Below are 13737 nucleotides of genomic sequence, written 5' to 3'. Positions count from 1 at the left end.
AAGATATCCATCCAAAGAGCAAGATCAGATCGACTGCATTTGGTAATAATCAAATCGAAAAGAACGGGAGACAATATCAACAAAGAGCACACTATCTACAAGAACCAATCTACAAACCGAAGCTCATGCAAAAAGGAACAAGAAATCAGAAGTTCTACTCATTTCCCTAAAATCAAACGACGATGACCTCTGGACTAAAAAAAACCTAGCTCAAATTAACAAAACCCAAGATGCCCAACTAAACAGCTAGCAAGATCCCACCTAATCCACTGCATCTGGTAATCAAATCAAAAAGAAAGGGAGAACAAAGAGCAAGCTATCTACAGAACCAATCTACAAATAGAAGCCAAAAGTATGCGAAATGGAACCAAAAAACAATGCCCGAGATTCGGCCGCGTCAATCCAAAAGCAAGATGAAGGACTGGCGATATCAAAGAGAGGGAGGGGGTTCGTACCTGGAGCAGCGGAGGTGGAGGTCGAAGTGGAGGCGGCGATTGCTCGATCGATTGGCGGGAAGAGAATGAATCTGAGCTTAGTGACGGTATCAGAGTCGGAAGGAAGGGATGCCACGTTCTCACGCTTTTATTGAAGAGCAAGACCGTTAGAAGAGCGAACACGCGTATTTGGGCCGGGCCCATATTGACTATAGCTCGATGAATTGAGCCTGAACGACCAGAATTTGAGTTGATTTTATTTATTTATTTATTTATTATTATTATTCATTTTCATGTTTAGCGTTCATGATACCCTTGGTCACTAAACTCATTTGACTCCTAGTACCACTATTTTGAGCAGTCATAGGAGGTTTAAACTGTCTAATACAGCCCGCATGTACTTAAGTGTAATCCCTCGATCTTTTTAGTGGGTGTTTCTTGCTTTTTGTTTTGGAATTGATATTGATGGGAACTACCTTCTTAGATGACTCAAGAATTTTACTCCTCTGATCATTTTCGTTGCCCTTGACTTGTGAATTGGTCTCATTTTTCATTCTAGTTTTGGTTGCTGGTTTTGTTTTGTTTCCCTTTCAATGCTTGCAAACCCTCTTCTTAAGAGTGCTAAATGCTAATGGCGATTCACGTAGTTTATGCATCATCTGGCACAATGTGAACACACTAGCAATGAAAAGCATCGAGCAAACTTGAATACTTGAATATAACATGAGCTATGGGAAATTTTGTTTCGGTGGCAACTATTTTCTGCATATTTATGCAATAATTCAAGCTACTACAAGCTATGCGAATAGTGCATTACCAAAAAACAGTTATTCCTCTATAGAATTGAGAGCTGTCAGGTTGGTTCTATGATAAGAATGCTGCGTATCTATAAAACAGATTGTTTTCCAGCCACCTACTGATAAAACAAATTAAAAGATCTAGTACTGTTAATAATCAAGACATCTCATAGTACCACAAAACTCTCAATAACATTTCATAATGCTAAGGATTACGGTGGGAATCGTGATGAGCTTAGATTTCATCAAGGAACTCGTGAAGGTCATCCATCTCTTGCCTCAGGACAGTTAATTTCTGCTGCTGAGGAGCAATGCGGTTCTCTATATCTTTTCCACTGTACTTCTTTTCAAAACAATCAACTACGGTGGAGTGTTTCAGCATCATCTTGTCTTGCAAGTCTTTCTCCTTAGCAATCAGCTCCTCCACCTGGAAAAAATAGATATTTCACACAAAAAAATTAATAAAATTATTAGAAAGAAAGAAAAAAATATGGATAAAAAGCAAGAAGCTAGAACAATTTCTGTTGGCATTCGCAAAGTAGACCCTTCCTAAAAGCAGGTAATCTATTTCAATGTTGATTGACAGTTCAAACAAACCAGAACCATAGTGCTTTTAAGTCTAATTCTTTGAGTCACGAAACAAACAGTTTGCACAACTTTTTCCAACGAGGATTTTTCTGTATCCACATCCCACTTGTGATTGCAGATTGCATAACACCATAGGGCACTCTCCCAAACTGGTGAGTGCCCCCAGTTTCCGCTGCATGGCATGGTTAATGAACAACAATCCCTCATCCTTTCATGATTAAATAATATCAAACGCAAGTCAGGTTTTAAAACCTTCAGTTCAAATGTAAAAAAATTTCAATAAATAACTGTTTTTTTTTCATACTGTACAAATATGAACTAGTCGACCAATTTCAATGCAAGCACGAGTATGACAATTTTTGCCACAGTTAAACCAATGCTTAACTGTAATATTTTACCAGTGTCAAATGTCAACTCTAATATTCCCGAGACCACTTCATTATGAGAAAGTAACACCATCATAGTTTAAACGAGAAGAGTCCACATTGCATGTTCATAAATAAATAATGTTATTACCTTTGGTAATATATGGGAAGCCTGAGGAGAATGGTGTAAAAATGTTGTCAATGGCTTCAACTCCTTAACCAATTCCTTGAGCTGTGCATCAGCTGTCCTACGAAGTGTTTTACAAGACTGGACATCTCCAGTCCTTGAGAGATCTCTTAGTGAGGCCTCCAGCTTGTCATGAACTGCTAAACATTGGTTGATGATATTAAGAACCTGTTGAACTGTTGCTTGCACCTGCAACAAAATCAATATGATCGCATGTCAAATTTAAGCACACTCAATTTGGCCATCATTAGAGAAGATATTGTAAACTGTGATACTCAGAAAATATGAAAAAAGAGAAATGAAATGTGTTTAATATGTGGAACTGTCTAATCAAATGACATAATGCAACTGAGAAAAACTTTCAAACATTTAAACATGGCAATTGACCACAAAAGAAACTCAAGAGGAAGCATAATAACTGGTCTAAAGGATTAAAATATAACAGTAAGAGTGGATGAAAATTAAATCAAAGAAAAACACTCTGATCAAGATGCAAACCAAATGCCAATACATGCCGACAAAGACAACCCATGAAAATGATCTAAACCTCATTTGCAAGTGCAATCCAAGTATAGTTCTGGTTCATTAAAATCCTGTATATACCAGTAAGCACTAATCTTGTGTTGTGAGGATAATTTGTGGAGTCATATTTTTGGATTTAAAACCATCTACATATACTGGATAGGAAAAGCTATGCATCTTTTCTTCTTTACACCAGTCCCTTCACTTTTTAATCATAGACATACATTGCTTCCTCCGGACATAAAGGCATGGGGGATTTTAGATATCTGATGTCAAGTTATGAATGAACTAACATTACAATCATCTTTTTTCATTTCTGTAATTGACCTAAGTCGTGAATCAAAATAAGAATATGCATCCATGTTAAACATTTAGAAACAAACAATACATATCAAGAAGAGTAACAAGTCAGGAAGGTAAGACATAGTCATATCTTGTTGTGCCCAAAGGATATTCACATATCTCCACAATGACATTATATTGTCCACTTTGAACCTAGGCCCTCATGGCTTTGCTCTTGGGCTCTACCCAAAAGGTCTCATGCCAATGGAGATATTTTATATCCTTTTAAACTCATGATCTTTTCCAAATCTTTCTAATATGTTACTTTAATTGAATCCCAACATATCTATTACTATGTCTCTCAACACAAAAATTCAATTGTTTATTGAAAATTTACACTTGAAAAAAATATCTTACTCCTTTGATTCTTGATACTTGATAAGAATAAACAATAAAGACAAGTGTTCCAATTTATTTACGTATCTAGATATTTTTTAGCTAACTCATCCTAGCAAGTTTAAGACCTCATAACATAACAGCATCATCAAGAAAAAGAAAAACCGAAAAAAGTGATCCATGATGCTTAACCTCTCAACCAGAAGGTCAAGTATAACAATAATATAAACAATAACATCAATCCTAAAATCACATTGCAAGATGCAATTTCTTTAGAGAATTCCTTTTGTAGCAAAAGGTGATTACACCCACCACAGGCGTCCCTCACAGCTCATTCCCAGGTTATTAGGAATTCTTTAGAGAATTCCTGATACTACAATTGGGAACATCTATGCCGCATTTTGTGTAGGCCTCCCTTCTGGTGAGTGGTGAGTGATGGATGCCATAGTAATGTAACCATAGTAATCAAGATTGCAATCCCGATCTTACAATCTTATTGTCCAAACTACCTAGATGATCTATATCCTATGTCGGATCTGAATTAGTGCATTGGATCAAACCTATGATATGTTTGTTTACTGTTCCTATGTAGGATCTAGATCCCAGCAAGCATAACTAGATAAACAATATGTACATTCAATTAGACATTTTAAAGATGGATATTTAGAATAGAAAATATTTTTTCCATGTCATAGTATTTAAGAAAATTTTCAATAATATAAGTTTCCTTTTTAACTCCAAAACAAAAGAATCTTTTTAAATTATTGTTATTATCATCATCTTATATCTCACATTCAAGCTATAAAATTTGCTACCTATTATATAAACACAGAACTTAAGAATCTTTGTTCTGCAATATGAATAAAAAAATCCATAATGTAAACCATGTTGTAGCAACCCCAATCAAAGAAAACTTGCTTCTATGAATTTAACTCCATGAGGACAAGATGAAGAAAAAAAAAAGTTTAATACCTCCTCTGATTGAATTTTTGCAATATATGACGCAGAAGACTTCGAGATTGACATATCAGTGTGAATGTAAACAATGCAAGCAACAAAAAGGAGGAAGAAGCCAGAAATTAGCATCATTGGCTCCCTTAGCAATGAGATCTTGCTGAACTGGTAGTAGACCTAAAAGTCAAATGAGATTCATTAATCCAGTTAATCAACAGGGATATTTCCACACAATAAATTCTGTGAATTAAACATCATAAATTTGTAACCAATAGAATTCCCCAATTAGTAGAGAGATGCAGGAAATCAGTAGTCAATATATGCAATATATTTGGTTGACTCTACCTGGTAAACCAAGTAATGAGGCAACTATATGAATGGACAAAAGGATAGAGAAAATATATCATTAATTACGTTAGAGAAGAATTCATAAGTTTTTAGAGCTTATTTTTGGTGAATATTTGTCTTCAAAACCGATTTGCATCTCATTTAATCTATATTCCACATTTTGCTAATATATGATAAAACATAAGGTCTTTGGTAAAAATAAATAAACATCACAAAGGTAAGTGTCTCATTAGACAAACACCTACTGATGACAATTTGTGAAACTGAACGTCAAAAGGAAAAGGAGTTTCCTCTCAAATCAGCATCAAAATAAAATTTAGATCAAATTCTTATCAACGTAAAGGAGTTACTTTGAAGATCAATGGCAACATATTGTTCAAGCCAGATTTTTCTTTCTAGAAACAACAGATGGATATGGTTGTGATAAAACTATGCAACAACTATATGCATCTATACAAGAATATATCAATAATTTTAACTAAATTAATCAAATCAAACAAGCAAAACAATCTCCGAGTTTACCACAAACCAAAAGATTAAGTTTCTACAAATTGATGAATAAATTAATAAATTAGGCTATGCTGATACTGGGTTATCAATGTCAAAGCATACCTGGAAATAGATGTTATCTTCTGGAACAACATTATTCTTTTCCAAGACTAAAACGGGCCTTCCAACGATGTCAAGGTGGGAATATTTAATCTGCAAAAAGATAAAAATCATTTCATAATTTTCTGGCTAAGGGATGATTATATGTCATTAAAATTCAAGGTAGAATCCTTTACCTCTTCTGCTTGTTTTGTAGGAAAGGGAACAGCAGCAAAAATTCCTTTTGAACCTTCTGGAAGGACAATCTGCATCCAGCAATTTTAATATAAGATTTCCAATCCAAGTGAAATACCAAGATCAACTAAAAATATTTATTAGTACTCATAAATCCAACTCTGAGATGTATGATCTCAAATATCAATAGTGTACTTCAACTAGTAAAGATTTTGCTAAAGTTGGAGCAACGATCTCAAAATGCAAATCATCTTTTCAGCTAAAAAAATTGACAAAATTATGAGGATAAAGAAAGGATGCCCTGCTGATTTATAGGGGGAATGGAATGAAGTGGGAATCGTTTACTCCCTTTGGGATTTAATTAAATTGTTTGGATGAACAATTTGAAGTAAAATCATCCATTTCAATGAATGACTCATTCCATTCTATCCATTCCACAATTTAAAATATGAAAAAGCTTCATTCCACTTCCATCAAATATAATACAACTTAACAAATTATCATTTCATAACTGAAATAAAGATAAATAGAATGAGTGGATCATGAGGTCAACCGATTTGGATGGGTGATACAGATCTATCTGGTTAGTCAAGTAAAAAAAAACTAGGAGGATCAGTTGAGAGGAGCAGGCCGATCAACCACTCAAGCTAATAGGTTGCTAATTAACAGGGACTATTGATCTGATTATTCAGGATGAACCACTCGAGTCAATTGAGCATCTCGTGACCCAAAAGGCCAATCAAGCAACATTGATTGATCAAGATGACCATGTCAGGCGAATGGATCAACTAGGCTGCGCAAGTAAGGCGGATAGACCAAGGTGGGTATCTCCAAAGTACAAGGCATATTGGGAATTCAAAACATATCAAATAGACCAATTAAGTCAAATTGGGTGAATGAATTAAAAGGAAAAAAACAGGTCAAACATAAGAATGAATCACATGATATATTGTGCCATTCCATAATTAAAACAAAATAAAAGAGCAGATTGAATCATTTTTTTTTTCATTCCATTGTGTTCCTAGCTTTATTCTCATTTCATTCCATTCTATTCTTGCATGCCAAACACACTTATTTCTATGGGTGGCAATTCGGGTTAGTGGTTTATATTTCTCCCATACTGAACATTGCTGCTGAAAATCCAGCAGTGAATGGATCTTCTCCAGACCAGATTCTCCAATCCTACTAAAATTGATCAAATTTTTAATAAATATTTCCAGATTTCTTTCAATTCCTACATGATTCCATTGTTTTAGCGGGTCCCAATCTCTTTTCATTGATTCTTTATCATTCCAGATTGGACAGATGTCTGAGATATCGGTAAGAATTGGATTGGCTATTGCTGATCCTGCCTGAACCTTATTGGGATCAACAATGTTTAACAACTATTGTTTCAACAATATCTCGTCTAAAACATTGCCTATTTTTGCATCTATAATCAAAAAAGTAATTTAGGTTTTCTTTGATTACAATAAAGACCAGCATAACTCAGCCTGTCTAGGAATGCTACTAAGATTCTGATTGATGTATTTCCGCCAATCTTACAATATATAGTGTAGACTAAAATATCTCAAAATTAGTTGCTAAAACTGAACCCATCTCTGAAATTAATTCAAACTCTCAACTAAACTATGGACTGGATGACTTTCATCAATATTTCAACTTTGTTCCATGTCAATCGGCATAGGTGAAACATTTTGTTACGCCCGCCAATTCCGGCACGTGGAACAGCCCTGCACCATGGCACTAAACCTTCCACCTGGCCTCCCCTTCCCCCTTCTTCCTCCTTTTTAACGACAACACGCCGATGCAACCTGAGTGATACAATGAAACCCAAAATGTGCGGAGTGACAAAACCAGAGCAACAAGATGTGACAAAACTAGAGAGGTGCAAAACAAAGCAATTCATCTCCTTCCCCCTTCTGCTCCCTCATCTCTTTTCCCATTCTTCCTCCCCATAGACGTCCAAAATCGAAGCAAGTTCTTCTTCCTCTTCTTCCTCCTTGTCCTCTCTTCTTGTGTTTGACACATCACCAGCACCTGATTGGCACACAAAACCATCTCAAGCTGAAAGGGGAGCGAAACCCAGCGGGGCTCAAGGTTTCAAATCTTTCTTATAATACACAAAATGTTTTTTTTCCTCAATTGCTCATTTTCTTGACCTCATTCAACAAATCAATGCTACTAGGATTCTGATTGATGTATTTTCACCAGTCTTACAATATATAGTTTAGACCAAAATATCTCAAAATTAGATGCTAAAACTGAACCCATCTCTGAAATTAATTCAAAGTCTCAACTCAACTATGGACTGGATGATTTTTTATCAGTATTCCAAGTTTGTTCCGTGCCAACCGGCATGGGCGAAACATTTTGTTATGCCAGCTAATTCTGGCATGCGGAACAGCCCATGGCGCTACACCTTCCACCTAGCCTCCCCTTCTTCCTCCTTTTTGACGTCAACACGCTGATGCAACCTGAGTGACAAAATGAAAGAAGAAATGTGCAGCATGACAAAACCAGAGCAGCAAGGTGCGACGAAACTAGAGAGGTGCAGAACAAAGCATATTCATCTCCTTCTCCCTTCTTCTGCTCCCTCCTCTCTTTTCTCCTTCTTCCTCCACTTAAACGTCCAAAATTGAAGCAAGTTCTTCTTCCCCTTGTCCTCTCTTCTGGTGTTTGACACATCACCGGCACATCATTGGCACACAAAATCATCTCGAGCAGAAAGGGGAGTGAAACCCCGGCTTGGCTCGAGGTTTCAAATCTTTCTTATAATACACAGAATGTTTTTTTCTCAATAGCTCATTTTCTTGACCTCATTCAACAAATCAGAAGCTATATGAGCTTTAATGTTTGAAAATAAATGGTATCATGTTTACTTACACGTGGAAGTGATTTCATCAAACCCTTAACTAAGTCTCATCAAAAGCACCAAGATATTTCATGTATTTTAAATAAAACTTAGAAGTTCCATGAAGTTGTAAAATAATCATCTGGTATTTTCAGTTAAAAACATAAATACACTAATCATCTGGTATTTTCAGTTCTTGGCATTCTAAAAATAAAAGATAGCACATCCAGCAATCTGCAATATGTTAAAAATCAAATGCCGCATGAGAACATAGAATAGAAAATTAATTTACCTTTACAATGAGATTGTCAATGACAACCTCATCCATAGGACTGCCAAATGTAATATTGAGCATATACTTTCCATCCAACTTGAATAGAAAATCTTGCAATGGTAAACCATAGCCAACAGTGAATGATGTTTGCCAACCACCAAATATTGGAAATCTTGGCTCTATTTCTAGTTGTGTCTGCAGAGATAACACAATCTCATTTAAGAGCATATGGATGCCATAAAGTTAATCTAATCTTACAATGACCCGCATTCATACATGGCGGCTCTTCTGAATGAGAGATCACCTTTCTAGAATCACCCCACAAATGTGAGGTTGAAATGTTTCCAATTTCATCTCTGTAATATATAGAATGTGCCCTTGGTGGCAATCTAAAAATTAAATGATTAAACGATGAAACCCCTCTTATCGCCGGTCTGGCTTGATAGTCGAGCCTGCAGAAAAAGGATAAAATAAATTTCACTAACAAAATTTAAATGGATCAACTATAAACAGAAGTAGCAATGCAGCAGAAACTCTACCTAGAAAACCCTCCCTTTGTTAGGGCACCTCCATGAACAAGAGTATAGTGTTCAGTAACTTGAACATTACCCCAATGAGAAATCTCAATCTCACGTAACAATTCATGTGCAACAGCAAAAGGATTATTATTTTCAAAATGAAGAACTATAGGAGAGTAGGAGAAGGCAGGAAGCTTTTCAAATGGACCGTATCTAATTTCTGAATCAACAAGTTTTGAATTTGGATGTTTTGTGTAAGATTCAACTCTTCCACCAGGCAATCTAATACCAAGAGTCTGCATTTTCACTTTGTAAGGAGATAGATAGTAGGCACTATCCTGATAGAGTACAAGTTGCACATCAGCTTGAGTAATTTCTTCAGGAAATGGTTGCAGAGAATGAGTGAATACAGAAAGCACATCCAAAGTAATAGCTCCTCCCTTTCCTAAACCTTTAGGTAAGGACACGGAATAAAAAGTCAACTCTTGGGGCATTCCTTTTGGTTCAACTAGTGTAGTAGGAAGACTAACACTAGAACCCTTTTCTTTTCCTTTTCCTTCACTATAAAATGTTTTAATAGCTGCCAAGTTTTTTGCTTGCATATTAGGAAATGCCAGCAAAACTTCTGATGCAATTTCATTACCACCATTCTCTACCTAACAAGAGAAAATAAATAAATAAATAAACAAATTAGACATCAACGTGAAAATCATTTCCAGAACCTCAAAATTAAAAAAGAAAATATAAGTTCTCAAACCTAATTAACTTGATTGGTGAAACCCATGATTCGTAAGAGACTAAGAAAGAAGGATTATCTCAAATGGGTTGACAAAATGTTATCATGTCATAGTTAATTGTCAATATTGATACTTCTTTCTCCTAAAATTTTTTGCTAGCAAATGTTTGGAATTATACTAACCTGTGCATTTTCACAATGCATCATGACATCACTATATGGTTGTTTGGTGTGACATAGGCAGCAAGGGAATCAGGGAAACAATCTCTTATCTCGCAGGCAAGGTTCCATACTTCCAGGGAGTCTGACACAATAACTAAATGATTTACCATAAAGCATTATGTCTGAAATAACATTTTTGCATCAGGAGCTTGATCCGTACTTCCAAAGCTAACCAACCGGCCTTGCCCAACCCAACTGAACCAACCAGACTGACGGGCCCAAGTGGGCCGACCAACCTGTCCGACCCACTGAACCAACCAAATTGACAGGCAAAACCAGCTTATCTGACCAACTTAACCCAACTAGGCTGACTAGCCCACCCAACCCAGCTAGATCGACCAACCAGCTAGCCTGATTCAACCAGACCACTCCGACCAACCTAAAGAGGAGGAAAATATGTTTTCCCCTTTGCACCAAACACAAAAAAATATTTGCTAACATATTTTATTATCATATCCCAACAACAGAATAATTCATTTTCCTTGTAAAAATTTTCCCTAGAAAACATTTGATACAAATAAGCAGAGCCTCTGATAGTTCCTGAGACTTGAACTGCATAACCTGACTTGTACTAACGGATAAAAAAATATTTTATTACCAATTAAAATTTTAAAAACTATTATCAACACTTAGCAGATTGTATAGTTGCATTCACATTGCTTTCACAATTTAGAAAATCTACATGCAGGAAAAGGCATTTTAGCATATGCTGGGAAAGCAAAAAAAACAGGAACCATAAATTAGTTTCATGGGATCTAAACACAAGGAAGAAAATGATATGTTTATGGTAGAGCTAGTGAATTTCATAATGATCACATATCAAATAGAAGTGTTTGATTCTTCAAGGAACAGTAGCATTATGCTGAGGTCACTGCTGTTGAAAATACATTCATCCATGGAAGTGCAATGCTAATCTAATTAGTATAACAGTGAGACACAAGCTTTAGAATGATTGAGGCAGTAACCAATTCAGCGCTTGAATTTTACCATAACAGAATGATTTCGATGGAGATAATAACCTTTCTACCTTAAGAGACATGAATTCTAAAACTTAGGCCAAAACTGTAGAAGTCAGAATCATGATTCTTTTATTTAATAATTCTTTAAAAAGAAATCATCATGGAACACAAGAATCAACAATAAGAACAATTGTCACGGAGATTATTCTGAAATGGTGATTCTTTAGAATTCAATTCACATCCACAACTCAACCTAATTATACAGATATAAGAACCAAAGGAATTGGTTACTCAATTTTGACTTTGAAATATTGTGCATATGGTAGAAAGAAATGGCTAGGTTTGAATAACAAGAAAATAATAAAGAAAAACTATGGCGATTCTCACAGCGATTATATGGCAGAAACTTGTAAATATCAAATGGTACAACAAAATCCCAATTAGTACCCTAAAGGTTATGAAAAATATGTAGAGAAGTGATATATTACCTTTAACGAGGACAATATCCGTACAACGTGGGAAGTCAAATCCACCTGTTGGAAAGAGATGTTTCATTTTTGTGAACAATAAGAAGGTGGCAATCAACGTAAATATAGATCAAAATAAGCTCAGGAACCAAAAAGGATGAGAATGTTAAGTGACCAAGAATATCTTTGACAAAGCAGAACCAGCCTTATTAGTTATTACCATATCTGTCTCTCAGAATCAAAGCCAGAGTCAGTGATTTATAAGGGGCACTAAAGCTAAAATAAAGAACTAAACAAACATGCAACAGCATTAGATCAATGTAATCAAAAGCGCTTCAAACATGAAACAAATTGTGGTGTCCTCAAATAAGATTAACAAGAAGATTAACAAAATCTGTGAAAAACAATTATACTGCAAGAAGATGTTGAAAAAACAAAATATAAATTTTATATTTTAATCAGCACACATCCATCTGCTGTATAAGCATATCGAAATGAAGAAAACTTCTAGTTTTCAATGTAAAATTCAAGACCTGAAAAGATGTCATTATCAATAAATATTAGTGACTTTGTCATATAACTTTATTAAGTGATACATCTCCCAGTGCATCATTGTAGTGAGGAACAAAATAGTTAGCCGGAGAACAACAAGAGTCAGTTAGTCTTACCTGAATAAATTGTGACTAATCTCATCTATTCGACAATGATTTTCAAGTTAGCTTTTATCATATCAAAACAATTTAGACCAGTGATTTGAGTGATTGATTCTGATTCTACAGATTCACACTTAACTTGGTCAAAAATACTGCTCCAAATCAGAGTCTATTGGACAATCTTAACGTAAAGGACCTTCTCCTACTTATATGTAACCACTGATTCCACTGGGAAAGTTCAAGAAATACTAATGATAAATATCATGGTTACAATTACTAAAAAATGTGACCGACTTCATCTTGCCTGATATAGTGTCATTGCTTGTGAGCCTGATTTTCATCAATAATAATAATAGTATTTCACGTCGAGAATTCTAATAATATTAACCTATTACTTCCAAGCCATCTAAGTTAACTTATCTGGATCTCTACTTGCTTTCGATCCAAAACAACAAGAAACTTACGACAGAGAAATAACAAATTCAAGACGTTTTTTTCTCTGTCACAGCACCAAAGCACTGCGATTAAACATTTTTAAAACAGATCTCCGTCAGTCCAAAGATACAGAGAGCTATCCCATCTATTGGCATACAGCTTCCAAGTATACAAAATGCTCAGCAATAAGATTCTTTAAACTCGCGATAAAATATACACTAGGACAAATTCAAACTCGAAATTTTTGACACCCCGATGACTAACCCATCAAATATACGTCATTATGCGCACCAAGTGAAGAAGAAAGGTAATCGAACAACCACTCCATTCTTCAAACCTCGTACGTTCACCTAGCTAACACATCACAAATTTTTCTGTTCTACAAAAAGCGATCTATTTTCGTGGAACAGATCAGTAACAAGAGCATCACATTCAACCTATATGTAATCCAACGATCGAATTTGAGGCAAAATAATGCTAGTCAACCAACGATACGACAAAAGCAGGGCGGGAGAAACAGATCTGCTCACCCGTCGATCGACTCTCGAGATCACGAGGTCGGAGAGCGCGGTAGAGTACAGGAGTGACAGGCAGAAGAGGAAGAAGGCGAATCTAGACGACGTCGCCATGGCACTATCGGGATCGGACCAAGAGCCCCCTCGACGAGGTCTTTGGCTGCCCAAAATATCAGTCACGATAAAAACCCTCGTCGGGCCGTGTGTGGTGTTCATTTTTATTGGGCCAAAGTATTCTCGCACAGCCTATTTTTGCATAATTGAATCCATTTTTTTTTTATTTTATTTCCCTCCGACAGGGCACATAGTCTGGTCTATAAAAAAAAATATCCAAGAAGAAATAAATAGGTCATAATTACGGTGATCATGATTATGATTTGATCATAGTTGATTGTGATTTTTTCTTGTATTCATCATCCCCATATTATAATTTGAGTCTAGGGTGGAT

At 35.6% G+C, this 13737-nt stretch overlaps 1 protein-coding gene across 1 annotated transcript; it reads right to left on the bottom strand.

Annotated features, from left to right (window-relative positions):
• Positions 1-1270: 1270 nt before the first annotated feature.
• Positions 1271-13483, bottom strand: LOC122026994 (dolichyl-diphosphooligosaccharide--protein glycosyltransferase subunit 1A-like). The gene is made up of 10 exons (XM_042585769.1): positions 13305-13483; positions 11708-11752; positions 9324-9958; positions 9089-9236; positions 8803-8979; positions 5659-5727; positions 5486-5575; positions 4544-4702; positions 2336-2560; positions 1271-1658 (listed from the first exon to the last, which is right to left on the bottom strand). The coding sequence occupies exons 1-10, from the start codon at positions 13401-13403 to the stop codon at positions 1467-1469; spliced, it is 1839 nt and encodes a 612-aa protein (XP_042441703.1). The 5' UTR covers positions 13404-13483; the 3' UTR covers positions 1271-1466.
• Positions 13484-13737: the final 254 nt, after the last annotated feature.

Source organism: Zingiber officinale, chromosome 10A (assembly GCF_018446385.1).
Source record: "Zingiber officinale cultivar Zhangliang chromosome 10A, Zo_v1.1, whole genome shotgun sequence".
NCBI classification, from domain to species: domain Eukaryota; kingdom Viridiplantae; phylum Streptophyta; class Magnoliopsida; order Zingiberales; family Zingiberaceae; genus Zingiber; species Zingiber officinale.
The sequence above is the reverse complement of the archived record's forward strand: the minus strand, read 5'-3'. Positions and strand labels throughout refer to the sequence as shown.

What these genes read in the sequence shown, in the direction of transcription:
- LOC122026994 (XM_042585769.1), bottom strand. Translation starts at nt 13,403, where the DNA reads ATGGCGACGTCGTCTAGATTCGCCTTCTTCCTCTTCTGCCTGTCACTC. An exon ending in TGTGGGGTGATTCTAGAAAG is followed by an intron (nt 8,980 to 9,088) that starts GTGATCTCTCAT and finishes TTATCTCTGCAG; the next exon opens with ACACAACTAGAAATAGAGCC. An exon ending in TTGACAATCTCATTGTAAAG is followed by an intron (nt 5,728 to 8,802) that starts GTAAATTAATTT and finishes TGCTGGATGCAG; the next exon opens with ATTGTCCTTCCAGAAGGTTC.